At 36.8% G+C, this 16,264-nt stretch overlaps 1 protein-coding gene across 1 annotated transcript in view; it reads left to right on the top strand.

Annotated features, from left to right (window-relative positions):
• Positions 1 to 16,264, top strand: part of DIPK1A (divergent protein kinase domain 1A) — a 122,393-nt gene that overhangs the window by 72,368 nt on the left and 33,761 nt on the right. The window contains exon 2 of the mRNA XM_082613407.1: positions 10,258 to 10,392. Coding sequence (XP_082469533.1) covers positions 10,258 to 10,392 — 135 coding nt within the window. The remainder of the gene's footprint in view (positions 1 to 10,257; positions 10,393 to 16,264) is intronic.

Below are 16,264 nucleotides of genomic sequence, written 5' to 3'. Positions count from 1 at the left end.
TTGACATTTTGAGATAACCACCCTTGACATTTTGGTTTATTTCCTTGCAGTTTCTACAGTCTGTTAGTAACTTTCTCTCTCTTTCTTTTTTTTTTTTAAAGCAAAATTGGGAACATACCATACATGCTGTTTTGAAAGCTGATTTTTTTCTCTAACCATATCATGAGCATTTTCCCACACTTTGACACTTCTTTGGAATAGTAATTTGCTATTGCAACTAGCCACAGGCTTAAGGATCACCCCATGCAGTTAGTTCCCCAGCGAAAAGTGTTCTGCATTTTTGATGTTGTCAGTGCCTAAGCTATAAAAAATATGAACCGGCATTCAGAGAAAATGTGAAAATTATCTGCTCCCTGTTAGAATTTTATTTCTAGAGTTCTAATAAAATCAAAACAGAGAATATGCTCATGCAAATAAAACCTTTAGAATTTAGATCAGAGAACAATGACAAATCTTCCTATAAAAGTGAAAATTCAGCTCTTAGAAAGATGAAGAATGCTAAAACTCTGATCAGTAGACTAATAATGCCCTTTGACAAGGAATTCTTCTCTAAAGTTTTGTCATAAAAAAAGCATTTTCATGCTCAGGACAAGTTGGGGACCACAGATATTTTTAGAACCTTTATTTTCACTATTTTTAACATAAAAACTCAAGATTTTCCTTGTGTGGAATGACATGAAAGTAATTTTTTGTGTGATTCTTTGGTTGAGTATCATAGCTGTTTTTTGATGTTTATGAAAATTAGCACTAGGATAGTTTAGATACATGTAGATAATTTTCTTAATGGTTTTCCCATAGCCTTCCAACTAAGCAGTGAAACACCCTTTTTTTTTTCTTTTTTTTTGCGGTACGCGGGCCTCTCACTGTTGTGGCCTCTCCCGTTGCGGAGCATAGGCTCTGGACGCGCAGGCTCAGCGGCCATGGCTCACGAGCCTAGCCGCTCCGTGGCATGTAGGATCTTCCCGGACCGGGGCACGAACCTGTGTCCCCTGCATCGGCAGGCGGACTTTCAACCACTGTGCCACCAGGGAAGCCCGAAACACCCTTTAATAAAGGTACAGGAGGGACTTCCTGGTGGCACAGTGGTTAAGAATCTGCCTGCCGGGACTTCCCTGGTGATGCAGTGGTTGGGAATTTGCCTGCCAATGCAGGGGACACGGGTTCGATCCCTGGTCCGGGAAGATCCCATGTGCCGCAGAGCAACTAAGCCCATGCACCACAACTACTGAGCCCGTGAGCCACAACTACTGAAGCCTGTGCGCCATTTATTAAAAAAATCAGAATCTGCCTGCCAGTTCAGGGGACATGGGTTTGTTCCCTGGTCCGGGAAGATCCCACATGCTGCGGAGCAACTAAGTCCATGCACCACAACTACTGAGCCCGTGAGCCACAACTACTGAAGCCCGCGTGCCTAAGGCCCATGCTCCGCAACAAGAGAAGCCACTGCAATGAAAAGCCTGCTCGCCACAACTAGAGAAAGCTCAGGTGCAGCAACAGGGACCCAACGCAGCCAAAAAATAAACGAAATTGAGTTATTTGTAGTGAGGTGGATGGACCTAGGGTCTATCATACAGAGTGGAGTAAGTCAGAAAGAGAAAAACAAATACCATGTGCTAACACATATTTATGGAATCTAAAAAAAAAAAAAAAAGGTTTTGAAGAACCTAGGGGCAGGACAGGAATAAAGACGCAGACGTAGAGAATTGACTTGAGGACACGGGGAAGGGGAAGGGAAAGCTGAGATGAAGTGAGAGAGTGGCATGGACATATATATACACTACCAAATGTAAAATAGCTAGCTAGTGGGAAGCAGCCACATAGCACAGGGAGATCAGCTCGGTGCTTTGTGAGCACCTAGAGAGGTGGGATAGGGAGGGTGGGAGGGTGACACAAGAGGGAGGAGATATAGGGATATATGTATATGTCTGGCGGATACACTTTGTTATATAGCAGAAACTAACACACCATTGTAGAGCAATTATACTCCAATAAAGATGTTAAAAAAAAAAAAGGTACACGATCCATTCCGAACAGTTTATCTGTATGTGTTGTGGTGTAACGTATTTACCTTATTAAATGCTTTCTTTATATTTCTGTTTTTTTTACAGCTAGCATATTTTTCAAAAGTATTATTACTATAAATATCTAGGGTTTATTTAAAGAAAAGGGTAAAAGTTATATTTGGGGATATGTGTCAATAATTTTAACTCTAGTTTTTTTCAGCCAGATTACTCCTAAATATTTAGCAGTAAAAGCTAGCTACAATGTTGTCAGTATAATGGTAAGGAAAAAAAAGATTTTTGAAGTTTATTTCAGAGTAACTGGTAATTGAAAAACTTGAATGAAAATATGTTGTACACATGAAACTTACATAAATGTTATAAACCAGTGTTATCACAAAAGAAAAAGGACAAACATGTCTCTCAACTTTTTCTATGAGATGATGAAATCATTGTATTTGAGTTTTTGCAAGCAATACCCTTATCAATTTGTTAGGTTTTCTGAGTGTTCAAGTCCACTAAACATATTAAGTAAGACATGATACTTATTTCTCTTCCTTACTTTTCAAAATTAAGAACATCTGTATAGGAAGTATTTAGAGGTAGAACAGATGGGACTTTGTGCTTTATATGTTTGTAAAAGATGTTGAATGTGAAAAATTGATAAGTAACATAGAAGCAGTCTTACATGGCTAAATTTTGAGGTGTTGCTTCTTTATGCCTATTTTTAAAACTTAATGTAAAATCATTTGAATAAGATCATAGATTTTCAGATTTGTTTTGAAATAAAGTTATCACAGTGAGATCAATCAGTATAAAAAAAGAAGAGGGGCTTCCCTGGTGGCGCAGTGGTTGAGAGTCCGCCTGCCGATGCAGGGGACACGGGTTCATGCCCTGGTCCGGGAGGATCCCACATGCCGCGGAGCTGCTGGGCCCGTGAGCCATGGCCGCTGAGCCTGCGCATCCGGAGCCTGTGCTCCGCAATGGGAGAGGCCACAACAGTGAGAGGCCCGCGTACCGCAAAAAAAAAAAAAAAAAAAAAAAAAAAGAAGAAGAAAAAGTATCACTATTCTTTACAATAGAATTGGTAGGACAGTTTATTTCATCATTTATATATTTTCCATCTCCAGTGATTTTTCTTTATTTATAATAAGGTATTGCCAATCATTTAGTCATAAAGAATTACTTCTGTTATTTCCAGACAGATGTTATATTTTTCTAATTAGTAGTAGTTTATGCCTTAAAGACTAAAATAAAATGATAGTGTCATACAAATTTGATTCTTTCAACTGCTTAATTTTTGTTTTCATTTTACTGTGTAACCATAATACAAGTTTTCTCAGCCTTAGCACTATTGACATTTGGGCAGATAATTCTTAGTTGTGAAGGGCACTTCTGTGCATTGAAGAATGTTTGACAGCATCTCTGGCCTCTACCCACAAGGCTCCAGTAGCACTCCCCAGTTTCAGACATTGCCAGGTATCCCCTGGGGGCAAAATTGACTCCAGTTGAGAATCACTGCTGTAGTGTATTTACTAAAATTCTTATCATGACTTTCAGGAGCATAATTTGGAATACAGCAATGTACCACTAGTAGCTAGGCACAAAATCAGCAGAACAGAAAATCTGCTGGGCCATATTTTGGATAGTTCAGCAAAATTAAAAAGGTCAGAAGCAGTAACTACATTTCTTAATCAAAGTCTAGATTGTCTAGGTAATTGGTATGGAACAGACCACTGGGAACATTTTAGTGAGTGCCACACAGGGAAATAAAATTAGTTAATAGCTACAGATGTCATTTATGGCTGTTTTTTTTAAATCTTTATTTTAAAATGTGAAGCAGCAGGATCTGCAGAAATTAAAGAACACATGAATATATACGCAAATCAATCAATGTGATACACCATATTAACAAATTGAAGGATAAAAACCATATGATAATCTCAGTAGATGCAGAAAAGGCTTTTGATAAAATTCAACACCCATGTATGATAAAAACTCTGCAGAAAGTAGGCATAGAGGGAACCTACCTCAACCTAATAAAGGCCATATATGACAAACCCACAGCCAACATCATTCTCAATGGTGAAAAACTGAAACCATTTCCTCTAAGATCAGGAACAAGACAAGGTTGCCCACTCTCACCACTATTAGTCAGCATAGTTTTGGAAGTTTTAGCCACAGCAATCAGAGAAGAAAAAGAAATAAAAGGAATCCAAATCAGAAAAGAAGAAGTAAAACTGTCACTGTTTGCAAATGACATGATACTATACATAGAGAATCCTAAGGATGCTACCAGAAAACTAGAGCTAATCAATGAATTTGGTAGAGTAGCAGGATACAAAATTAATGTACAGAAATCTCTTGCATTCCTCTACACTAATGATGAAAGATCTGAAAGAGAAATTAAGGAATAACTCCCATTTACCAGTGCAACAAAAAGAATAAAATACCTAGGAATAAACCTACCTAAGGAGACAAAAGACCTGTATGCAGAAAACTGTAAGACACTGATGAAAGAAATTAAAGATGATGCAAAATGATGGAGAGATACACCATGTTCCTGGATTGGAAGAATCAACATGGTGAAAATGACTACCCAAAGCAATCTACAGATTCAATGCAATCCCTATCAAACTACCAATGCATTTTTCACAAAACTGGAACAAAAAATTTCACAATTTGTATGGAAACACAAAAGATCCCGAATAGTGAAAGCAATCTTGAGAAAGAAAAACAGAGCTGGAGGAATCAGGCTCCCTGACTTCACTCTATACTACAAAGCTACAGTAATCAAGACGGTATGGTACTGGCACAAAAACAGAAATATAGATCAATGGAACAGGATAGAAAGCCAGAGATAAACCCATGCACATATGGTCACCTTATCTTTGATAAAGAAGACAAGAATATATAATGGAGAAAAGACAGCCTCTTCAATAAGTGGTGCTGGGAAAACTGGACAGGGACATGTAAAAGAATGAAATTAGAACACTTCCTAACACCATACACAAAAATAAACTCAAAATGGATTAAAGACCTAAATGTAAGGCCAGACACTATAAAACTCTTAGAGAAAAATATATGCAGAACACTATGACATAAATCACAGCAAGATCCTTTTGGACCCACCTCCTAGAGAAATGGGAATAAAAACAGAAATAAACAAATGGGACCTAATGAAACTTAAAAGCTTTTGCACAGCAAAGGAAACCATAAACAAGACAAAAAGACAACGTTCAGAATGGGAGAAAATATTTGCAAATGAAGCAACTGACAAAGGATTAACCTCCAAAATATACAAGCAGCTCATGCAACTCAATGTCAAAAAAACAAGTAACCCAATCCAAAAATGGGCAGAAGACCTAAATAGACATTTCTCCAAAGAAGATATACAGATTGCCAACAAACACATGAAAGGATGCTCAGCATCACTAATCATTAGAGAAATGCAAATCAAAACTACAATGAGGTATCACCTCATAATGGCTATCATCAAAAAATCTACAAACAATAAATGCTGGAGAGGGTGTGGAGAAAAGAGAACCCTCTTGCACTGTTGGTGAATGTAAATTGATACAGCCACTATGGAGAACAGTATGGAGGTTCCTTAAAAAACTAAAAATAGAACTACCATATGACCCAGCAATCCCACTACTGGGCATATACCCTGAGAGAACCATAATTCAAAAAGAGTCATGTACCACAATGTTCATTGCAGCACTATTTACAATAGCCAGGACATGGAAGCAACCTAAGTGTCCATCAACAGATGAATGGATACAGAAGATGTGGCACAAACATGCAATGGAATATTCAGCCATAAAAAGAAACGAAATTGAGTTATTTGTAGTGAGGTGGATGGACCTAGAGTCTGTCATACAGAGTGAAGTAAGTCAGAAAGAGAAAAACAGATACTGTATGCTAACACATATATATGGAATCTAAAAAAAAAAAAAAAGGTTCTGATGAACCTAGGGGCAGGCAGGAATAAAGACACAGACATAGAGAATGGACTTGAGGACACGGGGAGGGGGAAGGGTAAGCTGGGACGAAGTGAGAGAGTAGCATTGACATATACACACTACCAAATGTAAAATAGCTAGGTAGTGGGAAGCAGCTGCATAGCACCTGGAGATCAGCTCCTTGCTTTGTGAGCACCTAGAGGGGTGGGATAGGGAGGTTGGGAGGGAGATGCAAAAGGGAGGGGATATGGGGATATATGTATACGTATAGCTGATTCACTTTGTTATACAGCAGAAACGAACACAACATTGTAAAGCAATTATAGTCCAATAAAGATGTTAAAAAAAAAAAAAAGAAAAGAACACATGAAGGTCCTTATACTATTTTGTGTTACTCTCAAATCACAGTAAGTTCCATGGCATGCTGGAATAAAAACATGTTTCACTCCTTTTGTCATTATATGTACAACAGGTGATGCCCAGTGCCCTGCTGGGAACATCATTAATCCAACTTCCTCTCCAAAATTTTTGACATTCTGTATCATGATGAACACTCAGCGGGCAAGCCAGTTTACAGGGTGTTTTTCCATTTAAACATATGCCAGGGAAAAAATTTAACGTAGCTATTTGAGAGAAAAGCAAAATGATTCCAAGTTTTATTAAACTGCCTCTGCAGGAGGGAGAAATACACAAGTCTTAGCTGCCGGCATCTATTAAGCTCAATATGCATTTGAAAGCTAATAGAAATCATTGATGGAGAGTCCAGAGGGTAGTTGACATTACTAGGCTTCTTGAGGTAGGTGTCAAGAAGAAGGTAAGACAGGACCAAATTCTGAACACTAAGAGAGAGCCCTACTCACCAGGTCTGTGTTGTTTCGTTTGCTCTGTGACTTCTACCTGCTGTGGAGCAAGGCAGGAACGAAAAAAGAAAATATTCTTTTACATTGTATTGCATTGTAAGGTCTTTCTTGACTTTTTACTAAATGAATTGAGATTAATCTTCTTTTAAAACCCATCTCAGTGTTAATATAAGATTGGACTTGTCACGCAGGTGGGTGATTGTAACTTTATTGCCATTAAAAGATTTCAAATTGCATTCATGCTTCTTTGTGCACATAATGAAAAATGGGCAAAATAATGCAGATTGATATTTCCTTAAGTCTGCTCTGTTTAATTCTGATGTCTGCTCTTCTACAATGCTGTGTTTCTAATTGTACACAATTTAGTGATATGTAGGAGTATATAGTTGTTGCCCATAAATAAAAATGCCAAATATAAAAAAAAAAAAGTTGGTTTTAAAAAAGAGAAAAGATTGGCTTTTCTTTTAGCTTTCCTAAAATAAAATGGTTTCAATAATTTTATTCAGTAACTTCTTGATTCCTACATTTGTATTATATTATTTCAGATCTTACATGTCCATCAGTTTCATGTGGAATTTATTATTTTTTTAAATAAATTTATTTATTTGTTTGTTTGTTGGCTGCATTGCGTCTTCGTTGCCGTGCATAGGTTTTCTCTAGTTGCGGCGAGCGGGGGCTACTCTGTTGCAGTGTGCAGGCTTCTCGTTGTGGTGGCTTCTCTTTGTTGAGAAGCACGGCTCTAGGCACACGGCACACGGGCTTAGTTGCTCCGCGGCATGTGGGATCTTCCCATACCAGGGCTCGAACCCATGTCCCCTGCATTGGCAGGCGGATTCTTAACCACTGCGCCACCAGGGAAATCCCTCATGTGGAATTTATTTTGATATAAGATATGTTTTAGGAATTTAAATATGCTGTTTCCAAATGATTAACAGTTGTCTCCTCATCTTTTATTAAGTAATCTTTCTCTAGTGGCCAAAAAGAAAAAAAAAAGATTGGACTTCTAAAAGTAAAATCATGCCATGCTACAGTTGTTCAAAGAATCCTCTTAACTGTGTTAAGGGTACTTTTATGGTAGATTTATAACTTGTTTGTCCCTTTAACTGGAGATGTTCTAAAAGTGCCTAAGGCAGCACCTGGCACTTAGTAGACAATAAATAGTTGCTGAATTAATGTATGGGAAGGGGGTGTCTTGGTGTGGAAGTATTCCTTATCACACAATATAAAAAATGTTAAAAAAGTAGAGAAAAACATGTACAAAAGAAGGCATGTAACTATCACCCAGCTTGAACAGTTACCAACTCATGGACAATTTTGTTTTAATCATACCCCACCTACTTTTCCCTTCCCATATTATTTTGAGGCAAATCCCAGATATTATTTCACTGATAAATATTTCAATGTCTATCTCTAAAAGATAAGGTCTCTTTTCTTTAAACATTACATTATTACACCAGAAAAATTAAAATAATTCCTTAACGACGTCAGGTATCCTGTCAGTCTTCAAGTTTTCAATTGTCTCATAAATGTCATTTTCTTTTACAGTTTTACATTTGAATCAGGACTCAGAAAAGATCCACAGATTGTGATTATTTAATATACAGCATTTCTTATGTATTTTTTGATCTTTGGTTTTCCCATCTTCTCTCTATTTTCTCCCTTGTATTTTATTTGTTGAAGAACTGAGTTGTTTGTATTGCAGCACTTCCCACAGCCTAGGGTTTGCTGATTGTATCCTAATAGTGTCACTTACTTAACTGTCACTTATATTCCTCTGTCTCCTGTATTTCCTGTAAACTGGTAAGGCTTAATCAGATTCAGATTCAGTTTTCTTCTTGGCAAGCCCAAAAAGAAGGTGGTGGCCAAACCATAATGACAGCATTATTGGCTTTTTGTTCAGTGCCTTGCAAATTGATTTTGCTATTTGTTGAGTATTTTCTATGTGCCTAGCAATGTGCTTATGTTCTATAGGCATTATGTCATTTAATCATATTTAAGCTTCATAATACTAATACATATCAATTTCTCCCTGATGACTAGACCTCTTATCAGGGCCAAGTAATCTTAAATGTCTTTCAAACAAACCCCTTGATGTAAACCCCATTGTCATTTATGTGATTTAATTTGGAATTCTATATGAACTTTCTTTTTACTGAATTCATTTAGAGCTATACAAAAATAACTTGCATTAAAGGCATTTTAAAAAATATTTTAATAATAAAGCTCAAAGACCTATCATATAATTGTGAATTCGTTGTACTCAAGCCTTTTGGTACTGGGATTCACCATCTGTTAACCTCACAGAGACCGATACCTAAACCGCAAATAAAGCCAACAGAATTCAGTATTTCCTGAGTTTCTTTTTCCTCTGCACTCATTGTCTTCTGCAGATGCATTTACGTCTCTTTCATCCCTTTCTGCTTTCTTTGCATGCTCACAGTATCCTACTGTTGCCCAGTGTGAGAAACTGACTTGTGATTGTAAAAGCAAAACTAGCCTTTCGTTGTTTGTTTACATATCTTTATTTTGCTCAATTCTCCCCATAGTCCTAAATTCAGTTGTTTATAAAACCAGACCACTGGCGTTCCAGACTCAAAAAATAAATATCAAATTATCTTGACTAGCTGACATTTTGAAGATTAAACTGTTGGATATGTGGTTGATGGAGAAAAAACACTAACTGACCCGAGTTGCAATTAGATACCAGAGCACTGAGAGCAAAACAGTGCAGAGAGGATCCTGTTGTGCAGCTTTACAAACTGACATGCAGGGCGTATTTTATTCTTTATATATCTTAACCTTTCTTCTCCTTTAATAGTTGTAACTTTCTCCTTAAGTTTCCAGGATATCTATTAGGTGAAGCATTTGATTAGTTGAATAGAAGGAACATAAAGCATTGGTGAATACAGCAGGGAAATAGGAATGAATGTGAATAATTTCTTACTCTGGTTGTACCTCACTGTGAGACATTAGACAAGTAGCCAAATTCTCTGTTCTTATTTCTTAAAACACAACCATTTTACCATGCTTATTCATGAAGAACTTTAAGATTCTTATTTGAAACGCTCTTCTGTAAGCTTGTAGTAAGTGGGAATTGTGTCTTTCTTTACCTGATCTTACTGGGTGCCCAGGGTAGCGTGGTGCACGTGCTTGTGCTTAATGAGTAGGTTTGGATGCTGGTGGTATTTGAAAGGTTATACATTTTAAAGGGTATTTTGTTCCCTTTTCCTTGGCAAGACCAAGGAGCTTCCTTTTCTAAGACCAGTGCTGTTTGGACTAAGTGAAAGTACACTTTGTTCTAGGAGAATTGCCATATGAAAGCCTAGAATATATATTGAGTTCTTCCAAGAAAGGGGGAAAAGTCATGTTCTAAGACAGTGAATGCTGACTTGGTGCTGAATGAATGATTGTTATGTGCTCTTTTACTTACAGGCTCGCTTCTCATATGTGCGAATGAAATATCTTTTCTTTTCCTGGTTGGTGGTTTTTGTTGGAAGCTGGATTATATATGTGCAATACTCTACCTATACAGAACTATGCAGAGGAAAGGACTGTAAGAAAATAATAGTAAGTATTTTTTATTTTCTAGTATATGGAAAAACCTATTTTTAATTGAAGTACAGTTGATTTACAATGTCATGCCAATCTCTGCTGTACAGCACAGTGACTCAGTTATACACATAGAGACATTCTTTTTTTTAATATTCTTTTCCATTATGGCTTATCCTGGGAGATTGGATATAGTTCCCTGTACTATACAGTAGGACCTTGTTGTTTATCCATTCTAAATTTAATAACACATTTAAAAACCTATATTAATAACACATTATATTTACTACTATATACATGCTAAAAAATTTTTTCAAAAAGTAAAAGTTAATTTGATTTTGAGTTGTGCTGAACTTCTTAGCATTTTGGTATGACCAAGTTAGTAGGACTGTTCCCCACTTTGAAAAATCCAGTATTCAGAAATCTGAATATGTGATACAGACTAGTGTGAAAGCATTCTTATTACAAAGAGGGATTTTTGTTTTTCAAATATACTTGAATTTTAGTTTACTGTAATCAGATGGGTTTTTTAAAAAATAAATTTATTGATTTATTTTTGGCTGTGTTGGGTCTTCGTTGCTGCGCACGGGCTTTCTCTAGTTGTGGCGAGCAGGGGCTACTCTTCCTTGCCGTGCGTGGGCTTCTCATTGTGGTGGCTTCTCTTTGTTGCACAACCTGGGCTCTAGGCGCACGGGCTTCAATAGTTGTGGCACACGGGCTTAGTTGCTCTGCAGCATGTAAGATCCTCCCGGACCAGGGATTGAACCCGTGTCCCCTGCATCGGCAGGCGGATTCTCAACCACTGCACCACCAAGGAAGCCCAGTCAGATGGGTTTTTAAATATTTATAGTATGAAAGTGTTATTTGCAGGCAACCTTTTTGGAACACATCTTTTGAATCAATGGAGTCATTCTCGAATACTGAAAGTTTACCTAAAAAGAATATAAGTGTATTTATTATTTAATTTCTATCCTAATTATTGGATGTGTCTCAGGAAAATCGCTCCATCAGTCTAAGATTTCTAGAAAGTCCAGGATAAGTAAATTTAACTCCTTGTTTTCTGCTGATATCTTCTATATAAATAATATTAAAACATTTCATCTGAGAATTATATTTTTGGTATAATAGTGGTTGGGATCCAATTATTATAACTTGTTAACAATTCTATAATTATTGAGTGGTTACTCTTTAACTAGGCCAGTGGTGCTAGGGGTGTGCATTTAGCAAGGAAGAAGGTATCCTGACCTTACGAACTTAGAGTCTAGCAGGGAAGAAAACGAAAAATTACAGTAAGGTAAAATAAATATTACAGCAGCAAATGTCTCCCCATAAGACAGGGAAGAGCTGAACCTTTCCAAAGTTCTAAGAAAATAAAAATCAATTTAATTCCGGCTATTCAGTCAGGATAAAAATTTTTTAAAAACAAAAAACCGTTATTCCCCAGGAGTATTACAGCCTCTTAACTAGGCAGGGGAGAAATTACTAATATAAGAAGCAAGGGACTTAATTAACAAAGAAGAGTCCCAAATCAAGGAGGGTTGAAAGATGTCAATCTTATGTTCATTCCAATGGGCCATTCCAGATCCTTGAGGAGTTTTACTAGGAGGAACCTCTGGAGCCAGACAATACACTGGGTACTTTACATGGTCATTAGTACTTAAAATAATACTGTGAAAGCCCCGCAAGCCCACTTTACAAATAAAGAAATATGGCTAGCAGAGAGAAGAATTTGCCTGTGATGGTGGAGCCAGAATTTGATCCTAATTCTGTCTCTGTAGAAAGCTCATGCTCTTTCTGCTACCCAATGTCAGAAAAGACTGATAAAGGAAGTTATAGATTAATGAAGCTAACAAAATCCCCCACAAAACTCACCAGCTCACCTTCAATGAAGAAGAAAGAAGTTATATAATCAACTATAACATATAAATAACCAAAACTATTTGAAATGTTTATTTCCTTTTTTTTAGGTCACCTTTCTCACACATTAGAGTGTACACATTAAAGTGTATTCCATGATCAGATATATTTGAAAACAGAGGGTTAAACAAGTATAAATAACTGACTTTACTGGGGACTTCTCAGGATCTTTCACATACTAGTGTGCATTCTGCATCTCCAGAGAAAGCAAATATACTTGATTAGGAAAAAAATACATCTCCACTGCAGCCCTCCCAGGAAGACCTATTAACATCATCTGGTTATGTTAGAAGTACTGTTCTAGAGATTAAGCCCAAATGAAATAGACATGGTTTTATCTGTTTTAATACAATAGCCTTTAAAATGTTAGGCATATGTTGGTACATATTCTGTTATGGGTGAATTATAGTTGAAGTACCATATTATTTTCCTTTAAGTTCACTTTAATTGATAAGGAATGGAAGCAGAATATAATTCTAGCATAATCTAATGGTTATCTTTCTAAAACTTGAAAATAATGAAAATGTTTTCTGAGCCTAAAAGATATCCTTTTTCCTAAGACTGGCTTTAAAAAAAATTGTAATTTCTCTGCATTCGGGAATTATGTTCTTAAAACTTACCACAACTAGTAGTACTAAGACCAGTAGTACTAAGATAGTACTGATATGGCATAGGAACTGTGTGATTAGAACTAAAAAGCAGGCAGAGAAAATATTTTTAAAGTATATGTTAAAGCTTCAAAGAGCTAACAAGATAGTGAGGAATTACTTGATCAAGATCTGGGAGAGGATAAGATTTAAGAGAGGTGGGCCTAGATTTTGTGGCTGTGTTTGCCTGGAAATGTATGACCGGAAATACAGTCTTATGGGGCTAGGAAGATAAAAATATAGTCCATTTTCTACCAAGAGTGGGACCTTGGTACACCATGCTTTGGGCTGAGATTCCAAAGGGCTGAACACCAAGAGTGAAGGTGAGCTAAAAGAACCTCAGAGAGGCAAGTTGACTTTGTAGCTTCTTTTTCACTTGAGGAATTTGCTGATGCTGGGCATGAGCAGGGGTCTGAGAACCACGACTGTATACTGGGAGAGTGCTGCTGCTGGGGATAAGAAACCAGCAAGCTTTTATAGAAAGCTAAGGGAGCCTCAAGCATAAAGCCAGTTATCCTGTTGGGATATTTGCCAAATCCTGGGGCTTTACAGAGTGGGAAGCTAAAAATATCTCATTGGAAAGCCTTTGAAAAGTAGACGTTTTGGCAGTCTCACAAGCTACAGACTAGAGTTATGAACCTTCCAGGGGGAGAAACCTCAATGAATTCCCAGGCTGTCAGTTAAAAATCCTGGAGGGCTATGCTCTTGGAATAGAGATGAGTCAAAAATAGATTGACCTTTACCAGAGGTACAATTCATCCTGCACTCAGCACAGCCCCTCATTGGATTAAGGCGATCAGCTACCATTATATCTGCCTACTAGAGGGAAGGGAAATCCTCTCTGGAGGCATTATGTAGACAGTTACAGAGCATGACAAAAGACAAGATGATATGACTGAAAACCAAGAAATAAACACAGGCAATAGAAGCAGATCCATAGATGACCTAGGTATTGGTGTCATCCTAAAAGGATTTTAAAATAACTATGTTCATGTTCAAGTAAGTAGGAAAATAGGTAGAGAATATAAATAAAACAATGAATAATTTCAACAGGGAATTGAAATGTATTTAAGAGAATCAGGAAGATAATATGGAAGTTCCTCAAAAAGTTAAATATAGAATTACCAGTAATTCCACTTCTAGGTATATACTCAAAAGAAATGAAAGCAGGGACTTAAACAGATACTTGCACACCAATGTTCATAGCAGCATTATTCACAGTAGCCAAAAGGTGGAAACTCTCTAATGTCCATTAACAGATGAATGCATAAACAAAATGTGATACATACATACAATGGAATATTATTCAACCTTTAAAAAGAATGAAATTCTGATGCATACCACAATATGGAGGAACCTCGAAAATACTATGCTAAATGATATAAGCTAGATGCAAAAGGACAAATGTTGTATGTGTCCACTTACATGAGGTACCTAGAATAACAATTACATATAAATTGGGGAAAGGGTAAAAGGAGCTAAAGTGTTTAAAATCCTTATCATATTGCAGAGTAGGGGAAAAGTATTAATCAATTAACTTTAGACTTGCTAATTCAACTATGTATTTGTTATTTCTAGGATAGCCTCTGGAATAGAAAAAGAGTGTATCATTTCCAAACTAATATAGGAAAAATGGAATAAATAATAAAAGAACACTCAGTCCTAAAGAAGGCAATAAAGAAAAAGAAACATAACAGGCAGAAGAAGTAGAAAACACATAATAAGGTGATAGATGTCACAAATTGAATTCCCTGGGAAACAGACTCAGAGACTGAGATTTGCCTGAAGGAAGTTTATTGGGATGGGCTTTTGAGGTTAACATCTGTGGGGCAGTGAGGAAGGAAGACAGATCAGAAAGAGAAGTTTAAACTGCAGTGCAGTAGTAATAAAAGCATCAGTTGATTCTACAGGGAACGTGGGGATGGGATGGCCTTGCAAAGGTCGAGGGCTTTGTACCCCCCTCACTGACCAGTCATTGTATACAGTTTTCCATCCTCTCCCACCCTCCCTAAAGGGGATATGACTTTGGGTAAGGCTGTATTCCAGCTGAGGCCAAGTCCCAAAGAAAGATTCAGCTGAGAGCTGTTGACTGCCTATATGCTCAGCAGCTGAGGGAATGAGTGTTCCATTTCTAGAGGAAATATGGGTGGCTTACGACAGCACTAACTGTAGTATATCTAAACCCAAATATGTTGGTAATTACTTTAAATGTAAAGGGACCAAATGCTTCAGTTAAAAGACAAAGATTGTCAGACTGTGTTAAAATTTAAAAACAACTATATGATATTTATAAGATACACATCTAAAATATAAAGATGCAGATAGATTGAAAGTAAAAGAATAGGAAAGCATTCATGCAAATTCTAAAAGCAGGGATGTTTAGAGGAAAAACCATGGCTATAATATATTTATGTAGTTTTATATTACACAGGCTATACCTCTTTTTTAAAGTCTGAGTCAGCCCTTACTGGCTTGAAATGCAGTTCCTTGTAAATTTGCTTGTCCCAGATTGCAGTTTTACAATAGCTGCTAAGTACTTGTCTGGCCTTTTCATAAATTATGGCAACATCCATGCATACTTGTTCTGATCCTAGTAATGCCTGGTTTGAAATGTGGAGCCTAAACTGATTGTCTCTCTCTCTGTGTATTACTGCATAGATTGTTCTCTTAAGTGGAATGAACTGAACAGAGCATATATTAAGATGGCTGTTTTCAGTTTGGGATATAAATATATAAAACTGCATTATCTCAAAACCATTTAGTAAAAACATGCTTGACAAAGGAGTATAGTACCTTGTGTATAAACTCTGAACAGATTTCCTTCAAAATCCTCAGTCAATTTCATCTCAGTGAACTAAGGAAGATTATAAAGAGACACAGAAGATCCAAAAATAGCCCTACAAATATTGTTTGCTAAAGATTAACAGTGAGGGTTCTTTTCTTCCTTTGAAAGTTGGCAGCTTAGCTTTTAACTTTTATCAAGTTTTTTTCTCATTTTTAATAATTTAATATTTATTTTCAAGGTAATTACTATCACATAGGAATCATATTAAAAGTATAGTCCATTTTAGAAGAGACATCGATCAACAAATATTTCTTGAACACTTACTACATGTTAGTCATTATTCTAGGTGCTGTTGATACAGTAGTAAGCAGAGTCCATGTCTGGAGGAGCTTATATTCTGCTAGCAGAGTATGAATAATAAAGACAAAAAAAAAATAAATGACTTCAGGTACTGAGAAGTGCAGTGAGAAAGGATATAATAGTAGTATTTAGTAAAGAATGGCAAAGGCATCTTATCTTGACCAGAGTGGTTGGGACAGGC

The sequence above is a fragment of the Mesoplodon mirus genome (genome assembly GCF_964341445.2).
Source record: "Mesoplodon mirus genome assembly, chromosome: 3".
Lineage (NCBI taxonomy): Eukaryota > Metazoa > Chordata > Mammalia > Artiodactyla > Ziphiidae > Mesoplodon > Mesoplodon mirus.
This window is presented reverse-complemented; position numbering and strand designations above follow the sequence as displayed.